Source organism: Corvus moneduloides, chromosome 8 (assembly GCF_009650955.1).
Source record: "Corvus moneduloides isolate bCorMon1 chromosome 8, bCorMon1.pri, whole genome shotgun sequence".
NCBI classification, from domain to species: Eukaryota; Metazoa; Chordata; class Aves; order Passeriformes; family Corvidae; genus Corvus; species Corvus moneduloides.
The window spans coordinates 7,695,386-7,715,457 of record NC_045483.1 but is presented as its reverse complement, the minus strand read 5'-3'; the positions used below and the strand labels follow the sequence as shown (position 1 = coordinate 7,715,457).

At 40.2% G+C, this 20,072-nt stretch overlaps 1 protein-coding gene across 5 annotated transcripts in view; it reads left to right on the top strand.

Moving 5' to 3' along the window:
• Nucleotides 1-3,856: 3,856 nt before the first annotated feature.
• Nucleotides 3,857-20,072, top strand: part of ATRNL1 (attractin like 1) — a 442,356-nt gene continuing 426,140 nt past the window's right edge. For 3 of the 5 annotated variants that reach the window (XR_004241537.1, XM_032116252.1, XM_032116253.1), the window contains exon 1: nucleotides 3,858-4,827. Coding sequence is in view for 4 of the 5 variants with exons in the window: in XM_032116252.1 (XP_031972143.1) it covers nucleotides 4,544-4,827 (284 nt within the window). In the remaining variant the exon portion in view is untranslated. Of the gene's footprint in view, nucleotides 4,828-20,072 lie in introns of all 5 variants that reach the window. The other 2 variants (XM_032116254.1, XM_032116251.1) reach the window with 2 other exon arrangements.

Here is a 20,072-nt window from a genome sequence, read left to right as displayed (position 1 = left end):
ACCTCAGGAAAGAGACCGATGGTTTCCATTAGATCAGAAATTTTTTTTTTGGAGTGGCCCAGGTGGCTCAGTGTTGCTCAATGAAAAATTAGCATGGGATTTATGAAAAAAAGCCTTTTGCTGTCCTCCATACAAAGTGTTGGGTGCATATTTGGAAAGCAAAGGGGAAGCCTGCACCCAGGTTCCCCCGGTCAGGCTCAGGAGGAATCCTGTACACTGCGTGCTGGGAAGGCTGTGCACTGCTCTGATGTGTTAAGCTAGAGCAGCTCTTGAAGCTCTCCAATCACTCTGCAGCCATTACCTCCTCTACAGCTGTCTACACACCAGTTTCACCAGTATGTCATAGGCCAAGGCACATCTATATATCCCTGTCCAGAAGCAGTGCAGAGCTTGGTCCCTTCTACTTAATGAGCCCAGTAATATCTGTCCCAAGGAGAAAGGAAAGGGCATAGGAAGCATTTGTTTCTCTTAATATCCTTGCAAAGAGGTCAAGCCCAATGGTATTCTTTTTTCTCCCTCTGCTCTTCAGCCACTTACAATGTTCTCAACGTAACTGCAAAACCAGTGCACTGGATACTGTAAATAGTACTGAGCATCCTTAAGTGAGGAGCATGTCTACAGCAAGGCTTCATTGATCTCAGCCTGCAGGAGAGGGCCAGCAGAGCAGGGAGGGGTACTTCTGTGTGTGCATGGGGGGTAGGGAGGAGAGGATGGTCTCTGCTTTATTCTTGTCTTCAGAGTTTTGCAGAGATCCTGAGCAGCTGGAGAAGTCTCTGTTTGGGGACTGTTTTGCTTTATCTATTCCACTCTCTCACAACAGCAACCACAGAGAACTTTAAATAAACTGTTTTACTGAATGAATGTAAATGTATTGGCATTTTTCTCCTTGTATACAGAGGCTTAGGTTTTGATAGTAATAGCCTAGAAACATTTACACTTTATACTTACTCTATTTATTTTGCTTTCCTACTACAGTGGTTATATTCTTGGAAAGCTTTGTTCACATAACCTACATCAGTACTCTAGTGTGTAATCTCATTATCTGTTTTTATTCAGTAACTTAAAACTTTTGTTAAGTTATTCAAATACTTTTAAGTTCTAAATCTACCCACGATGGTTCAGTACATTAGTTCTTTAAAAGTGTAAACGATTTCTGTGTCGAGAACTGAAAGGATGAAAGGTGTAAAATGTTACACTTGCAAGAAAAGTGGAACTTACAGATATGTATGTAAAGATGAAAGGATTGACAGATCTGACTTCTCTCAGCCAGATTTGTTAACTTCATCTGACACCAAAAAAATCCCATCAAATCAGCACAGAAGAGAACCAATATTGGCATTTGTACATCATTCCTTTCTTGGAGTTATGAAAATTCTGCTGCATTGCTGTGGCATACGGCAGCCAAAAGGTTTGCTTTCCTTCATTTTCATAGTGTGTTAGTTCTTAGCCAGGAGACAGTGGTGCAGTGTTTCTTCCTTGATGTTCTAAATGTAGAAACCTGTCTAGTTGTATTTAGATTTTTATTTATGATTGTTTATGCAGCAAAAGTACTATCATGCTATTCTCTGCACCTCTTACAACCACCCCAGTCTTTTTCTGTTGGCCTATTTGTTTTGTTTTGGTTTGGTTTTGGTTTTGTGCTTTTGAGTAGATCTCTTGCCTGGCAAAAGATTGTTGAGATCTTAGCTTTGCTGTGAACGGTAATTTCAAAAGTTTTGAATGTTAACTTCAAGCATTTTAAAAAACTTGGGTGATTTCTGTAGATCTGAAACAAAATCTTCCTTCAGTCTGAGAAAAAGATGGTTCAGATGGCTTTAGAATATTTTTGGTTGGTTTAAAGGAATTGAGAAAGTGGAGAAGGAATGTATCTCCCTGTCATGGTAAGCAAAACTGTTTCTTAAAGTGTTTCTGTATTAAAGAGTATTCTTGAACTGATTTTGTGTCTTGGACTGTGATCTCCTTTTAACTGCATTTCTGGTCCCATAATAGTATTTAACAGAGGACAGTTGTTCAGCAGCCCTAATCACATGTGATATTGTACAATTAGCAGACTGTTCGACAAAGGCTTCAGCCTCGGCTTTTTATCATAAAATATAAAGCAGTAACACAATTTTCCTTTCCTCTCTTTGCATGAACTCACCAATTCATTACCAAACATATACAAAGAGATGTCTAATAGCTAAGAAACGTGTCTGGACACTGAAATGGACAGAACAATGAAATTATCTATCTCAGCTCTGTTAGGAAGACAATGTACAATGTACTCCTGGACTGAGAGCAACTTGTGGACCTCCTTAAACCCTCTGGAATTAAACTAAGAAAATCACTTTTCACCTCTGTTTCCCCCACATACTTTCAGGTGTTGCCTCCATCAAGACTGTAAGCTCCTTAAGGCACAGACTCTTTCTCTGTGATGTTTGTACTTTGTGTTTGACTTTGACATCCTGATCTTGGTTCGACACTTTTTTTCTCACATACCTCAAATGGATGCTGCTGGATGTTACTGTGTCCTTTACAGGAGCACTGATGGACTTTAGGTGAAGGTTTAATGGTGTGCCTGGGAAAACAGATTAAACCAAAACCCAAACAAATTCCTATGTGCTTCAAGGGTAAAAAGAACCTGGGGTGGGGTCTGGATCTAATTCCAGACTAATGGGGTCACTTTGGACCTATCTATTTAGAGAGGGTACCAGGAGATGAAATTAATTACCCTTTCTTCATCTCCTTGGAACAGAGACATCATATCATAAATTCCCAAATTCAGTGTTAGGAAAAAGTTTCTGGGGGTTTGACTGACCGTAAAATGAAAACCGGTTACAGTAGAGTTGAAAAAGGCTGTGGAAGGATCACTTAAAAAAAAGAGGACATTTTAGGCAACTTTAATACAAGGATTACTTTTATACTGCTCCGTTTACAAAGGCAGCAACTTTTGCGACTGCTCATCATGCTGTAAGCAGGAGACAACGTCTTGATTTGAACCTTAAGTTGAGAGGATGGAAGATGTGCGTTAATGTCTTTACAAACAATTCGATGGCTGAGGGTATGGGTGTTAACATCTTTGAAATGGGTCTTAACATCTCTATTAACTTTGGGCAGCAGATGTGTTGCAGAGCCCAGAAAGCTTGGCTCCTGAAACAGACAAGTGGATCTGCACAAGCCTAAGTTTCTGAACTTTGGGGTAAAATAACAGGTTCAAGGGAGGATACAGGTTAGGCGGTTCGGGAAGGCTGTACCGTCCTACTACCTCAGCCAATGGGGAAAGGAAAAAGGCAACATGCGGCCGGGAGTTTAGAATAAAAGGAGGTTGCGCTCCCCGAAACCTCGAGAGAGAAAAGCCGGTGGGCGTGTGCCCCAGTGGCCTCTCTTCCTTTATTCGAATAAAGTTGCAGGACTCCTCTGTCTCCTTTATGGACACTGGCTTTTCATAGCGTGATTTTCCGTACAGAGTAAATCTTAGGAAGGTGAGGTTCCCAGAACAAGCTGTAACATCTCTTCTGCTACCAGCCGGCAGGAGTTCAAAGCAAACCGCCTCTGAACTTTGCAGGACCTGAGGCAAACAGAGGAACCAAGGCAGCAGAGCGGGGCTCTTCGAGCCTTCGGCCGCTCTGCCGGGGGTGCGGGGCCGCTCCCCGCCCAGGAGCGCGGGACGGGGCGGGTTCGTCTCGGGGGTCCGGGCGGCGGGGGCCGCATTCCCGGTGCCTCTCCATTCCCGGTGCCGCTCCAGCTCCCCCCGACTGGAAGCGTGGGCGGCAGAGGTGCCCGCGGGAGCGCAGGGGAAGGGGCTGCCGCGGGAGCCTCGGGGGGGCGGTCACCCCGCCGGACCCCCCTCCCAGCGAGGGACGGATCCACGCGGGCCGAGGGGCGGCTCCGAGCGGCGATGAGAATTAGCCTTTAAAAATGGCTGCTTGGAAGCTGTCAGCTGGGACGCGGAGGGGCTGCTAACCCTCCTCTCGCTGCCTCCCGCCTCCCTTCCCCGCAGGGCTAATAACGGAGCGGGGATAAGAGCTCCCCAGCCCTTTCCCCGCCCCGCCGAAGCGCGGTGCCGTAGCGGCTCCGGGGCCCGGCCGCCCTCACTTCCCAGCTGTCTGCCTGGCGAGAGGACGGCGGCCCCCGCCTCCCGCGCTCCTCCTCGCCGCCGCTGCGTGTGTGCCGCGGGCACCGGGATACAAAGGAGAGGGGGGAGCCGCGGGATACATGGTCCAGGGCGGCGTGTGCGCGGCCGTGGGGGCATATCTGGCGAGGAGAAAACACAAGGTCAAGAGGCAGCTCTCCTCCTCCATGGAAGAAGACGGGAGCGATGAGCCCTGAGGAGGACGACGAGGAGAAGGGGCGGATGGCTAAGGGCTGCCGCTGCCGGGCTTCCCCTCGGGAGTGACGGGGCGCGGAGGGCTGAAGGGGCTGGAGGAGGCAGCGCTGGGGTCGGGAGGGAGGAGAGGAAGGCGAGGAGGAAGCGGGGGGTTTGAATCTCCCTGGCTGGATTATCTCCCCTCAGGGGAAGCTGCCATCGCCGGCCGCGACTCGGCCCGCGGCCCCCGCGGCCAAGATGGACCTGGGCAGCGCCGGCCGGAGAGCGGGAGCTGCGCCCGCGGCCCCGGGCGCTTGGAGACCTTTCCCCTCCGCCTGCTGCTGCTGCTTCACCTCGCTCCTGGATATGAACAGCTGGCTGCTCTTCTACGGCTTCCTCTACCTGGCCCTCTATGCCCAGGTGTCCCAGTCCAAGTCCTGCGACAAAATCTCCTGCTTCTCGGGTCATTGTGTCAACTCCACCTGTGTCTGCGACCAGGGCTGGGTGGGAGACCAGTGCCAACACTGCCAGGGCAGGTTCAAGTAAGTCTCTGCTTATTGCGATTTTCTACTTCTCATCCCTGCCTCTTTTTCCTGTCTCTCTCACTTGCCTTTTTTTAGTCGTTTGTTTGGGTTGGGGTTTTTTGTTTGCTTGTTTGTTTTGTTTTGCTTGTGTCTGCTATGATTTTGTTAATGTATGATGGAAGTATGTGGCAGAAGTTAAGGATGAAATAGGCTCCTCCAGCTCCTTAAGAGCACAGGACACAGCTCCGGCTGACTTATCGCTGAAAATAGGCTGCTCCACTTCATGGGAACTGAGAGACGGGGAGAAATCGGCCTAAAGCTGTGTCGCTGCTGTCCCTTCTGGAAGTGTTATGGAAATGACATGTGCGCTTCGTGGGGCTGCCCAGGGAGCCAAACTTAGGAGGGGATTTTAATGACTTTTTCCTTCCAAAGAGTGAAAGGTTTAGCTCCTTCCAGTCTTCCTTTCTTTCAGTTGTTTGAGCTAAGTGGGCATTAGTCAGTTACAGTCAGGACAACGTAAGTGCAACTGATTGAAATGTACATCCCTAGTGACAAGGTTTGCAGGAGAGCGTGGGAAATGTAAAAAAGAAACGTATTTTTGCAAAGGAACGAGTACTCAGTCAAGCTCTAACTACCTTCTCATTCTTAAAAGTCAGTGTGATACCGAGTCATTGATCAGTGAGAAGGAAGCACACCCTGACACTTGCTTTTCTATATGGAGTGGGAAAGAAGACTTAATTTATAGGGCTGTCACTTTCCTCCCGCCCCCTTTGCTATCAGTGTAAAGTCTGGCTGTGAAGAATACTGTTTGCTGTTATTTCGCTATATAATCTTGGACAGGACATCTCATTTCATTCCCTCTAAAACACCCCCTATAAGCAGGAACTCCATTTATTAAGTATGTTGACATATATAGCTGGAAAGTGTCCTAATATGTAGCTAATAGCAATATATTGGTGAGGCTATGTCTTAGAGGAGTCATTCTGTCTTTGGGAAACTACTTTTTGGAGGTTAAATATCAGTAACTGTCTATTTTAAAATTGTGTTTAAGTTCAGTTTTTCTCTGGAGTACTGAAATTAAGCTGTATAATTTGCATCTCTTTTAAACGTTTAACACAGGGTCACTCATTCCTAAATAAACAAAAAGTAAATCCAGTAACTTGTTAGCCTGGGAAGTTAAGGAGTAGCTGAAGTCAGACATGTTGGCTGAAGTGATGTACACAGTGCAGAGAAAGAACCAATTCACTTATGTTTGGTGGATATTGCAGCAGTAAGATTGCAACCCAGCTATAAAACTAATACAAGGCAAATATAATACATCTTTTCTACTTATGAACTAGATAATTAGGTTTTTAAGTTGGCTGTTTGTTACCTGTGTGTATTGGATGTTTGAGGTTTGTCCTGCTCTGGAACAATGGGCTAATTTCGGAGGGATTGAGAGTCATGAGAGGAGGCCCAGGTGAATCTTCTTCGTGTATGTTGATCTGCAGAGCCATTATTTCCTGGCTGTAAAGAGATTACTTGTATCCTTCGTCTTGGTGTCACATGTAACAGACCCTAATAGTGCCAGGACCAAAGCCAATTGTAGTTTCTTCAATTTCAAAGCTTGTTGTGAATGAGTATATTCTCTGAATTGTTACTGGAGCCGTTATCCTGTCCTTACAGGTATTATCTTGCTTATCTCTTAAAATATCTAGGTTTCTTTACCTTGGTTGTGTTTGTCAAGTGAGGAAGCACAGTGGTTACGTTTTCCCTTCTGGTAGAAAGTTAATAATCCATCCCCACCTAGAGGAAGTTCTGTCTGAGTGTTGGAAGGGCACCTCTTCTGAGCTGAGCTAACGCAGTGTTTAATTGAAAGCTGTTACGGGTTTTGGTGAAATCGGAATAGATTTTTCATTAACTCTTCTATGTTTTTTCGTGCTTAGCTTTAGAAAGGACAGTGACACTTGCATTATGATTTTTCTCACGGGAGTAAGCTGTTGGAGACCTATTTTTTACTGAGGACGCTTTCATAGCAGTGTCTTTGACAGCTCATCTTTAATCTTTATTCTTGGAAGCAAAGTATACTCTGCACTGAAAATAAGCATTCTAAGATTTAGAGCTTTTCAAGCTCTGTGTGTTGGGGATGGAGTGAAATATGTTAAACGTGCCTTACACTGCTGCAAGCAGCAGCTCGGAGCGGTTGTATTTTGAATCCTGAAAATTCAGGTGGGTGTGGAATGGGTGATGAGTCAAGCTCCGTGTATTTCCACCTGAAGAGCTGGAAAAAGAAATTAGCCTGGCTGATGGCTGGGTGATTGAACACCTTCCCGATCTCTGTGGCAGCTGATGATTCGCCTTATTGTCCTGGAACATTTGCCTTTTTCCATTTGGCTGCGAAATGCATCTGCTTTACCCTTAAGTAGCCACGGCTGGACTTTTGCAGCAGTGGTTTGACAAGTCCTGTCGGGTGTACATCACTTCTGCAGCAGTTGCTTCTGTCGTTAAGGATTATTCTGAAAATTGGTTCAGAAATGCAAAGATTGAGAAGTGTGTTTGGCTATTAGAGCTGCATTAGCAGCCAGTTAGTGGGCTGTAGATACGATCTGCAGAAATGTTAATAGAACCTTGTGTATTACTCTAAACATTTGCACTGTTTCCAAGTCGCAGCTGTTTGAAGTGCCTGCGTGTGTCCCTGTTACCCGAGATTTAAATGGAACTTTTAATGACCTAAATTGGACATGTGTAAAACCTGTCACTACAGTATTTGAAAAAACAGATTTTCAAGGGTGGGCTTAAAACACTTGAAAAGAAAAGGTTCTTTCTTTTTCTTCGTGTAAATGAGGTATGGTTATTTTTGCTCTCTGCGAATGAGTGAGTTGCATTAGCAAGTACCAAGAACATTGTGGTAAGAGGAGAAATACTCTGCCTGAGGGTATCTTGGGACCATTAATTCTTTGGTGAGAGATGTGTAGTATTTTTGGCTTTGTTTTATTTCTCTTCTAAACTGAGAAACAGTAACATAGCAGAGAGACATCAAAAATAATTGATCAATCTTTGTAAGCAGGTGTCAAAATTAATCGACAATACTATGGTAACCTTGCCTTTCCCTTGTAGGAGAGCTGCTGAGTAAATAAACTGCTTTGCAAATGTTGGTCTGCACTGGATGAAATAATTGTGGATGGGGGGGGAATGGGCAAAAAGACTGTCTAGCACCATTTTGTTTCTCTTACTTACCAACTTTTGAATTTACTCTTGTTATTGTAAAGCCTGTGGTAAATCATATAGAAATGCAGATGTTGCTATTCTTACTGCAGTGCATTCACACCCATTTCAGCCATTTCTCAGAAAGATTTAGGCCTCATGTCTGCCTGGTGGTAAATTATTTTACTCTCTGTCCAGATTGGATATCTGAATGCAACTCTGACTTTCTGACTTCCATCTTTCTTAAAACTTTTTTTCCCCCTTCCATCCTTTCCTCTACTCTGAAATAATGCAAAACCTTTTTTTAACCAAAATAAAAAAGGGGAATTTAGTTATAAAAAGAGAGGGGAAAGGAATTTTGCCAGGTGAAAGATAAGAGAGCCGATGGGTGAGCAGGTTCTGTTTTTATAGCAGGCAGCTTCAAGCAGCACAGTTCCCAAGATATAGACTAAACCACATACATAAAAGGACAGTGTACAGTTTTGGTTTTGTTTTGCTAAGCTGATTTATTATGGAAGTGAAGCTTTTAATGCTACATCTGCCATTCTTTTCCCCCTATTCTATGCCTTTGAATTTGTTGGTCAGTTGCCCTTTTCATGATGATACGAGTTTGGGCAGAAGGGAGAGGGAAGGGCTGCCTAAATCAGTTCTGTGATGAGATTTCAGGGAATTCAGGGACACAAACATTATGAATGGCCCAACTGCAGTAAAAACTGCTGTCACAGCTTCTGTGTATTTAGATGTTAAAGCTAGTAGTCTTGAGATGCAGCAGTGCAGGGAAAAAGGTTTCATTAATTTTTCTACTCACAGAATGATTTCTTAGAAGAAAAAAAAAAAATTCCTCCAGGTTGGAGCAAAAAGTTTCCCTTTCTCTAGCTCTGCTTTGCACTGGCTTGTGGAAGAGCATTTGAGAACTTTGTGCATGGAATTTATCTTCCTCTAAAGTTTTTGAGTACCCGAATGACTAGAAGTACCCACTGTAATATGGTGCCTTTGAAAAATTAGGTTGTGTCTTTGGATGTTTATGGTTATTTATTTGATAGCCATGGGTGTGATGTGTAATGACGCAGAACAGGACAGGTGAGCACCTTTGAGGACCTCCACTTCAGTTAATCTGCTTTACTTAGTCCTAGGTATGCAGTTGTTATGGAGAGAGTAAGAGCAAATTGATCTGTTTGATTATTAAACTTGCCTCCAGATGTTCTTATTGTACTTCTACATTACCTCTTGCATGCTCTCCTTAATTTCTAGAGCTCCTATAAGAGATTCTGCACTCTTCAAGGACAAAACAATTTCCAAGTGCAAGTACATTCACGACTGAAATGTTTGAGGGGTACCAAATTTTGTTATTCCAGGCAAAATCCTTATTTCCATCTAAAACTCTGAATGCTGCTGTCTGCAGAATGACTCATGCAAGGCAAGTGTCCTTAAATTGCGGATTGTAAATGAATGATAATGTTGTGTAAGAAGAGATCTTAAGAAAAGAAGTTAGCTTTAGCTGCAGCCAGTTGAAGTTCAGACTGCTGTGAAAGGGGATGACTTTATCCTTCACGCTTCTCTTTGATTACATCTTGCTTCTTATGTAAGCATTAATATTCCTGCTGAGAGTTGAAAAGTATCAACAGAAACAGATCTCCCCACCTCCCAGCCAATTTTTTTTTTAAGCTAGCTCAGTTTCCTCAAGTTACTTCACTTGCATAAGGCTCCTGCTGATCCAAAGGAGTTGGCAGCCTCAGCAGGTGTAGATAGGAAAAAAAAATCATTACTTTTAGAATTGGTCCAGACTTAGTTTTCCAGAACTTTAATGTAAAACATCACCATTAGAGTGCAACTTCTGTTTTACAGGTGAAATCCCTGAGTCATGCTATTAGTAGCAAAACTGTCTTTGTCATTGGTGTGGCCTGTATCTGATCCAAGAAATAATTATTCTTATTGACAGTGGTGCAATTGAGTGTGAGGTTTTGCACCTGCAGATTGCCTTTTTACAACTCAATATGTGGATGTTAATAAAATCAAACTTCTGGAAAAGCATTGGTGATTATGATTTTAGTCTTATAAAATGTGGTCTTTAAGTTATTTTAGTCATGGTGCTCTGCAAAACTATTTTAATGTGATTTATTCTCTCTGTCTGTATTAAATTTTAAAAATACCATTATAGCTTATACTATAAAGATATCTTGAATTTCTGAGGAATAAATTTTTTTGTAAATCTTGTTTTGATGTAGAAGCGTAAGCCATAAAATCATACTAAGTGCCCCCTAAGCTAAGCAATCTGCACTGAAAAGTGCTTTTTGAAAGGAAAGCAGTCTTTTTGCAAACTTAAAAAAATAATTTTATTGTAATGTATCATTTTGCCTGTTTAATACTTGCTACATGAAATCATTTAGGTTGGAAAAGACCCTTAAAATCAGAGTCTGACCGCTGACCTAACACCAATTTCACCAGTAACTATTTCAGTGTTTTTTAAGGGTTTTTATAGAGAAGACCAGAAATAAACTGACTGCTTTTTACCTCTTGCCTTTTGCAGGCAGTAGGGTAACTCTGAATTAATTCCTGTGTGAGTTGGACACATGCTGTAGAAAGCATCTGTACATGTCTGAAAACACTTCCTCTGACTCAAAGCCCCTTAAAGACTTTCAGAGTTCTTCCTTTGGTTAGTTATCCTCACCATTTTCTATAACCGGAAAAACAAATGGAGAAACTGCTAATACACAGATCTAATCTACCTCATCTTTTGTCTCTCTTAGTTACCCTGTTTTTTAATGTTTTGAGACAGGCCTTCATTGTAGAACCTTTAGTAGGTGAGGTCTCTCTTACCTGTGTAGGTGGAGATACGGTCACATTTTCCTCACTGAGAATGAAAATTTCCTTGAGTTGTCTCCACATAAACCAAACTTTTCCCTGCTTGATTGCTGTCTTGGTTTACATCCTCCCCTATGTTATCAATGTGCTTGAGCTGTGAGTGCCAGAACGAAATGGTAATGGTTGTGCTGGTGAATGTAGATGCAGAGTAGCTTCTCCCCTGCTGCCTGGGGTTCTGCTATACAGCTGCAGCCAGTGCTTCTCAGCTTAGCGCTGTGCTGGCAGCTCAGACCATGATTTTCCACCTCAAAATCCTCTTGGAGTTGCTGCATCCTCAGTACTGAGGCCCTGCTTTTCTCAAACCAGTCTGTAAACTGAATACATCTTCCACCGTTTGGAGTGATATGTGATAGTGGGGCTACAAATATGCCTGGGTTTGGGATGGAGCTGTGCCCTTTTAAAAACACCCCTCTTCCCCTTCTCCAGTTAACAATGAACAGTGTCTCTTCCTCTTTGTAAATCTGAGACCATCTCTAGGAATGAAACCAAAAGAAGGCAGGCAAGGGGCTCGTGGATTCTGGAGTCTGGTTTGTTTGCAGGCTAAGCAGTTTGCTACTTAGGCAAAGAAGTGTGGGAACAGATGGTTGATGACCCTGCCAGCCCTTCAGACAGCATCAAAGGCTGGTTGCCATTGCTATGGGTGTGTAAAAAGCTCAGTTACATCAATGCTTGCTTAAGTCTATCCATAAACAATACATAAATAGCTGCCCAGGTTATAGCATTTAATACTTATTATGTTTTAAATTTAATTTGGCAAGTAAATAGTCTCACACTGTGTTTCTCTTAGTTCATTTAAACAAAGGGAAGGCATGATGATCGTATTTTGGAAGGCATTATCATCGTTCATGTCATCTTTTTAAAATGAGTACGAGTAGTTTTTGAGAGCTCAGTCTATCACACTGCACTAGAAATTGATTTAATTGTATCAAAATGTAGGCAGAAGAGGTAGGAGGTAATATGAGATATTACAGGAATACCCTTGGGATATTCTTCCACATCCTAACAAATGCTGGTGAAGAAAGACTTTATTTTGAAACATTACTACATAGACAACAAAAATGTATTGGAAAACTCCTGCAGCACTGAAGAGTAATTATCTGTTAGTGCCTATGAAATTTGTTATTAGCTGTATAGTCTAGGCTTGGAAAACATGCTACAAAGTTCATGTAAGGAGAAATAAATAATTATGATGATACCTGAAAACATGAACACTCCAGTGAATTGCAGCTGCTAACAGTAATAAAAGAAACCCAGTAAGCTATAAGCAAAGTAGATGTTTTCATGTGAGGTGGGTGAGCAGTGGGAATTTTCAAACCAGTTTTAAAGGTTATCCTCTAAAATCTTAAAAAGCTAATGAGTAGACAAAGAATTGCATTGATTTTCCTCCATGAGGACCAAGACCCTATTGAGAAATGATGGAAGTAAGCTCAGCCTACTTTATTACTTAGTGTTCATTCCCAATGTGCAAGAACAGCATTTGGCTTTGAAGTTTCCTCCAGAGAGAAAAACCTCAAGTTTTTATACCTCTGGAAAAAAAAAAAAAATTAGCTACCAGCTATGGAATATTCCGGGGTAAACATCTTAAACTCTCTGTTAATGCAACAGCATTTAAAAAAAATGAATTCTACTACACAGTTTCTCCAAAAATTTAAAGCTTATGTTACTCATCTGTAAGAAATGGATTCTAGGATCCGTTTGAATCAGTATTTTTATATTTCTTAGCTAAGGATGAAAATGGGCTGCAGCCATCTCTGATGGCAAAATATCTACTCTGTTCGTGCTAGTTATGTTTAAAAACAAGCTGGCTGTAGAGTAGTTTTAAACAGCACCTATCTGACAACCTTGAATTGGGTAGGGAGTTTTGAATCCAGGATATTCTAGGATTACCTGGCAACAGGACAAGTACTGAATTACTTAAAGATTGGATGCGGACATGTAAAATGATCACACTCAATGTCTACATTTTCTTATGGATTTCTTCCATAATTTATGTGCTTCAGTGTTTCATCTGTAAAAAGGAAATAACACTTCCTGTAAGTTAAAAGACTTGAGGTGACCCATGAGGCACAGCTAATAAGCTAGATAAAATTTTAGAGATTGCATTTCTTCCTAGAATGTGATAAATATTAGGGCATGAAGTACTGTTGTCTGAACTATGCTGTATATCTCAGATGAATAAAATCACTTCATTAGGTCAAATAAAGCAAAACCTTGCAGTCTGTGTTATTGCAGAGTAATATTCTTTTATTATAGACTCATTGGAAAAAATTGTGCATTGACTGTCACTGATAAGATTTGGTTTCAGAAGTAAGACCCCCAAAGCCCTAACCCCCAACCCCGGATTAAATATTACAAACAGAATATTGTGAAATGCTGCAGCACTTAATGGGTATTTTGAAGAGTTACTGCTTTACTTGTAGGAATACAGTATTGCATATTGATCATTGCATTTCTATGCTATTAGCAAAGAATCACACATTCCTAATTTGTGGGTTGATGGCATTGATGTTATTGCAGAATTGTGAATCTGAATTCAGTCTTTAAATGTAGATCTTTTTTATAGACATGCACTTTTATGCATAGATTTTTTTGTTAGTTCCCATGTGTTTTGAGTTTTCAGCCACTTCTCTGTTATCTTGAAGGCTGATGACTTGCCTTCTATGAAAAATGGTTCATGTTGAGTCTGTCATGTAACTACTGGGATGCAAGAGCTGGGACTGTAGAACAAACAGCAGTGTCACTAGAGGACCAGATTTTAGCTATGTCTGTTACCAGTTGTGGCAGTATAATATGAGCAGCAGTGATTTTGGCCAAAAGCCTGGGAGGAGAGCTGGGGTTAGTAATGTCTTTAAATATTCTGGTAAGCTTTGTAGAAACTTTGTTCAAGGTGTAAGTAAACCACGAGACGCTGTGGAACAAGACAAATGTGCTTCATTGATTGCCACCCACAATCCTAGGACAAAGATAAATTAGTCTGAAAAGTATCTTTCTAGTCATACTGCAGCTTAAAGTACTTTCCTTCTTGTAATGGATAGAAGTGACTAAAATATGGTGAACTTAATTTTCTTGTTAATTAATCTCTGCTTTCGAAACGCAAGGAAACTTGGATACATTTTGACTTCTATAAAGGAATACTTTGATAATTTCAGCCTTATCACTAAAACTGAAATGCTGATTAATCCAATTATAGGATCATTTGCATCTTTTTTTTTTTTTTTTTTTTTTTTAAATCTATAGAGTAAGAGTGTGTGTATGTAAAAGTATGTATTTCTCACAAGGAAAATCCAAACACAGAATAGCTCACAGTTGTGTTTGTGTGTGTAAGCCCAGTTATGATGGTGCTTTGGAGGACTCTCGCTAATCAAATGAGTATGTGATACATTCGAAGTGTCCCAAGGCAGGTGTGGGGAGAAGGAAATGGATGGTGAATGTTTCATGGGATGTGTCCCAGAGCTGCTGTAATGAAGCTGGGTGCTTTTGTGCTTCTCTCATTATCAGCAGATCTGTTTTGTTTGTGTCCTGAGCCTTCTCCAGTAGGTAACTGAAACCAAAATGTTGGACAGGAGCTGGAAGGTAGAAGGCAGTCCTGAAAAATGAAAAATACTGAACAAACAAATGGCTGCTTTTGAAAACACACTGATTTGCACTTGTGTGCACAGCTGTAATATCATATTAAGACAATTTTGTTAGAAAACATTTTTGCAGATGTTTTCTAAAACCTAATGCTGATATAAGTATTAAAATCAGAACATGTGTATTTAAAATCCACACCCTGTTCCCCGTCACCACCCCAGTGGTTTTAGTACTGTAGCACTTTGTAGGAGCAAGCATCTATTTAAAAATAAAAATGGCACCATTTTTCTGGACTTTTGAATTTCTAAACTGCTTATACTATTTTAGCTTTCACAAGGCCAAAAACCCCACTCTGTGTTGAAGGAAGGACTTAACCTCCACCCATCTGTATCATACTCTATCTGGATATCTTATTTAAGCACAGGGTAGCTGCTGTCATAATGGCCTTGGGAAACAGACACTTATTTTTTGAGCTGTTTTATGTGTAGGAAACCTGAAGTTGTGTGTTTGTCTGAGGTAAAATAACAAATAAGTGACTGAATTGAAATGGAAGCTTGGGAGTAAATAAAATTTTCTGTAAGTCTGTATCAGTCCTCATTTTGGGAAGACTGAATTGTCTTCAACTTGTATGGGGTTTTTTTCTGCAAATATACAATATGGTTTGAAGTTCTTTATTTTCTCAGAGTCTTCTACTGTGTAACATAATTGGATACAAGAGAGAATATGAAATTTATTATTAATAAATGTATTATATATATTATTATTCCTATTAATAATAACTGAGGAGTTTTGTGATGGTATTTTACAATGACTGTTCCAAACTGTATGTCCTTCAGTAAGTATATAGAGGGGCCTCGGCTAATGCAGTTATAATGCCAATATTGGTTAGAGGTTGATGGATACTTAGAGAATTGATCTTGAAAGGTGGACCCAGGACATGAAAGATGGACTGAGTTTGTAGCTGATCTATAGTTTGTTTTTTAAAGAGGGTGGAGACAGGGAACAAGCAAACCACATCTTAATATATTAACTTCACAAAAGGTATTCATAAACAGGAATATTGTTGGATTATTTTATTTTCAATTTTATATACATCCTTGAAGGGTACTTACTGCATTTGAGCTTTGTATGCATTCAGAAATCTGTTCTTTAATATCAAACTCTGAAGTGACAGACAGCTGAGTGTATGTAGAATATTACTTTAAAGTTAGATTTGGGTTTTCCAATTTAGGTTGGCTGCATTTCTAAGTAGCAATTGGACTGAAAAGCACAGCCAGTGCATATTAGCTTCTCTTAGAATGATAAAAGCTTGCAATGTTACACTGAAATGGAATTTGAGAACATCTTCCTCTGAATTTTTCCTTTGACTTGCCTTGACAGTTTTGAGGTCATGCTCAATAAAGATTTTAAAAAGCCCTACCTATTATTAATAAAAACGCTTATGGTTGATGAGTTTTCTTTGACACATTACCTGTAGCTCTTCAGTCACTATTTTTTAATCATCCTGATAAACGTGTCCTTTTATTTCCATCTGCTAATGAAAACCAAAGCAGATGAAGAACACACTTAATCTTAGTCCTCACTTTTAAGTACAGCAATTGAGCTTTAGTCTCAAACCTTTAGCTTTAGGTTTTCTGTGATGATCCAGGAGAGCCCTATGCAATGTGTGATGTTCTGCTTTATGTTGTAATTTTGCAATCTACAACTTTCCTTATTGTCTTTATGTAATTCACTGGGTATGGATATAAATTATTGTGCTTCAAGGCTGGGAGAATGACAAAAATAAATACGCTAATTTTGCTGAGTATGAGCATAGTCACCCATGATCTTTAGTGGAAGAAATACTCTTTTTTGTTCTCATAATTATGCCATTGCAGGCCTAGACTTCAGTGTACCATCTCTCTTATTCTGGGGCTACTTGAAGGCATATTTTTTAAAATAAAACTACATTATTTGATGAAGGAAATTCTCAGGCATCCCATGCTTAGAAATCTACAGTTTTTTAAGTAGCAGCAACTTTTGAGGTTTTCATCTCTATTAAGACCTTTTTTCCTGTTTTTGTTTATTTTGTTTGTTTTTAACAGACCAGAAGTATTGAGGAGGCTGGCTGAGTTGATGTCAAACTGTAAGATAGGATATTATGCAAACTGAGGAAGTATATGTATTCTGGTCATGTAGTTTAAATGGTAGGATGCCTTTATTCTGTGTGTGTTTCTGCTTTTAAGAATTTGATAACTCTTGTTGAATTCTCTGTTCTTTGCACATTACGTTCTTCTTGGTCGGCTGTACTTGCTTTATAGTTAAGGTTATTCTAGTCTAAAAGATCTTGTCATTGCTTCCACAGAAAAGTGGACAATGCTGTGATAAATCTGTATGGAAGTGCCTGGGAGCCTGCAAACCATGGCTCTGAAGGGAATTATGACCTGAGGTTAGCAGGTTTGTGTGTGGGGGTGCTGCAACGTGGGAAAAGCTGCAGATTCTGGTCAACACACACTGGCATGACGTGGTTCTTTCTGTGCACGTGCTGAACAGCATCAGATGGTGATACTGTTCAAGGCATCTCTGTGCTTGATATCAGTGGTAACTTGGGCTATAGGCTGCATAATTCTGACCTGCTTCTTACTATGGACCTCAAAGGTCATCTCGTTCCAACCCCACTGCCCTGGGCACAGATGCTTTCCACTAGACTGGGTTACTCAGAGCTCCCTCCAGCCTGGTCTTTTAACACAGGGATGGGGAGTCCACAAGTTCTCTTGGCAACAATTGTCTGTGCTTAAGACTGTTAGAAGGGTTTTTGTTTCCCCTGATGTTGAATTGTACTTAGTCTGGATTTGCCTGTGTAGTTCTTCAGTGTTTTGTGTGCATGTATAATTTTTGACTCTTAAATTATTCATTCGAGCAGCAAAGAGAAAATGGTGTAGCTGTGTGTATGTCCATGATGTCTGCAGATCAGAAATACTGTATATTTGCTCAGCTAATTAATCATGTTGAAGTTTTGGGAGGGGGAAACAGACTTCTTCAGAAATTAATTTTCAGGAGCTGTGTGGATAATGAGCTCAGTTCAGAGGTTGCACGTACTTGAAGTACTTGCTTGAGGCAGGATTTCAAAGAAACTCTCTAAGGAGGTCACTCTATGCAGAGTGAGGAGTGTTGTAGAAACAGGTGAAATTTGAGGATGTTCACAAAATAAGATTTGGAGCTCATAATTGATTCGGGATGGGAAACATCCTGTGGTTTTGTGGAGAGGTTAACTTTTATGAAGGCATACACCAGCATGGACCCAGCAGTAGTTGAAGGATAAAAAATTAATATAAATATTTTATTCATTACTTAATTATTAATAAGATAGTTAATAATAATGTATAAAGAAATAAAATGACATTAAATTTATATATTATCTATTAAATTAATATTTATCATATAAGAAGGAATAATAAGGCTGTTCATAATTTTGCAGTTGAAGGTAGACTGCAGGCCTGACTTTCAATTGCTATAATGTTAAATTGCTGTATTTAATTTGTTTAGGATTTGTTCTTGAATATGAAGGCAAACTTCGGGAAGCTGATAGAATAAAATAGATAATCAGACTCCTAAAAATTGTGTGCATATGACAATAGTGCATCCTTCATGTATAGGTGGTGCAATGTTTGTTATCCTACAGTTTTTTTAATATATACTGTGTATGGGTGTACATACACATCGCCTTATGTGTTAGAATATTGAGTTATTTAACCTATTGTGTTTGGTTACATCTTCTTTTAAAATTACAGCAAAATGAGTTAAAAAGAAATTTCCAGTAAAAGAATGTCAAGATGCCAGGGAAGAATGACATTGATAATGAGTGTCTGTGATACTTTGTGCCATATGCTTTTGGAGTCTGTGTGGCTGGATACAATCAGTCGTTTTTAGAGAGGTTTTTAAATGATATAAATAAGAAGTAATTTGATGCAATAATCTTTTCACCTAATGAACTGTTGGGGGCAGTATTTTTTGTCCTGGCAGTTTTAGAATCAAGCTGTTAAGGTGATGTCTCATGCTAAGAATGTCTTTATGTTACAAACAGTTCCCTGAATGAATTTAATTACATTAGTATGGCACTGAGTAATTATTTTCCCTTCTATCTGCTTTTAGTTAGGGTTGTGGTTTCAAATATTTGCTTGAATTATAGATGTCCAAGGGAATGTTCTCCTTAAGCATATTTTTATCCATGTGAAGAAAGGGAAATGCTAGTCTTTGTTCAAGTAGAATTCCCTATCCTCTCTTAAAATATTTTTAGCTTATCCTTGTCAGAGGATTCTTGAGAAAAATAAGAAGAGATTCTATTATGAAATCTCTGGGAGCCTTACTGTGTTCAGATGCAGAAGAGAAATCAGAATCTTACTGTGGAATGGGCACTTTAAAAACAAAACAATAACTGAACTACACTGTGTGACTATTACTTTGGAGTAGTTGGGTTTAGAATTTATGCTAAAGAGCACAGAGAAAAATGTTTAGGATTAATTTTTTTTCAATGTGGAGTTATATGCTGAGGGGTAAGAGGAAAAATCAAATAAGTGTGGGGTTTTTTTGTACAACTAGTAAAAAATCTGGGTATTTGATTCTGTAGCTGTTTAAGCCTGTTTCTGTTGCTTCATTGAACTAATGCAGTATCTTATTAATTCTCTTTCTGTTTTCAATAAAAACCCCAGTGTCTGCATTACTCAGTAGTGGTGTATTTGTCAGGAATGTCTGAAGTTATTGGTGTCATGGGAGATGAGATACTTATTTCTCAACTAATATTTTCTGTTATTGGTACTAGACATACTTGATGTTGTAGGAATTGAGTGACAGTCTCTTGTAACTATTCAAAAATGTTATCAAAGTGCGTTTTTTTCTGATTTAGGGACATGTCACAAGCAGACTTCTGCTGCTTGTGTTGTGTGGACTGAATTTGCATGATTGTATGAGTAGAAAGGCCTTTTGTATCCGATAAGTTGGCAAATGCATCTGACCAACAAGTATTAGCAGTTAAATCATGAAATCAGGAAGTTTTTAATTATAACTAGAGGGCCATTTCTGATTGGAATGTGTGGTCTCTGAATGTCTTCCAAGGATTTCAAGTTTGTCTGCATTGTGATGAAAAGCAAGAAAAACGACAAATCAAACAAACCCCAAACAGGTAGAAAAGTGATGTTTATGAAGACCAATAGATTTGATCAGCTTTCCTTTTTCATATATAAATTTATACTTTGAATTCTGCTATCTGTATTGTGGAACTGCCACCTTTGGCAGAAGGAGCCACCCTGAGGGTTCTTGTTCTGTTCAGAAGAGCTCCATTGAGGGTGGACTGCTCTGTCCAGCTCAAAGGTTGAGGGAAGGTCTTTGCAAAAGTCCTGTGACACTATACCACTTCAGCCAGCCCTTCAGAGTGATGGACTTTCCCCATCTGTGCCTCAGAAGAAGCTGCAGTTTATTTTATTCTGAACCAAAAGCCTCAGGCAGGGTTTTCATGTGCTTATTGCATTTTCTTCCCATATACAACTGTGTTATTCTTTAAGCATCTCACAGACCAAGTTGCAGTGGCTAACACTCATTTGTGAGTCTGCATTAAATTCTGTTGCAAAATAATGATCATCAAATTGATTTTTTTTTTGAAAGCTCTGAAG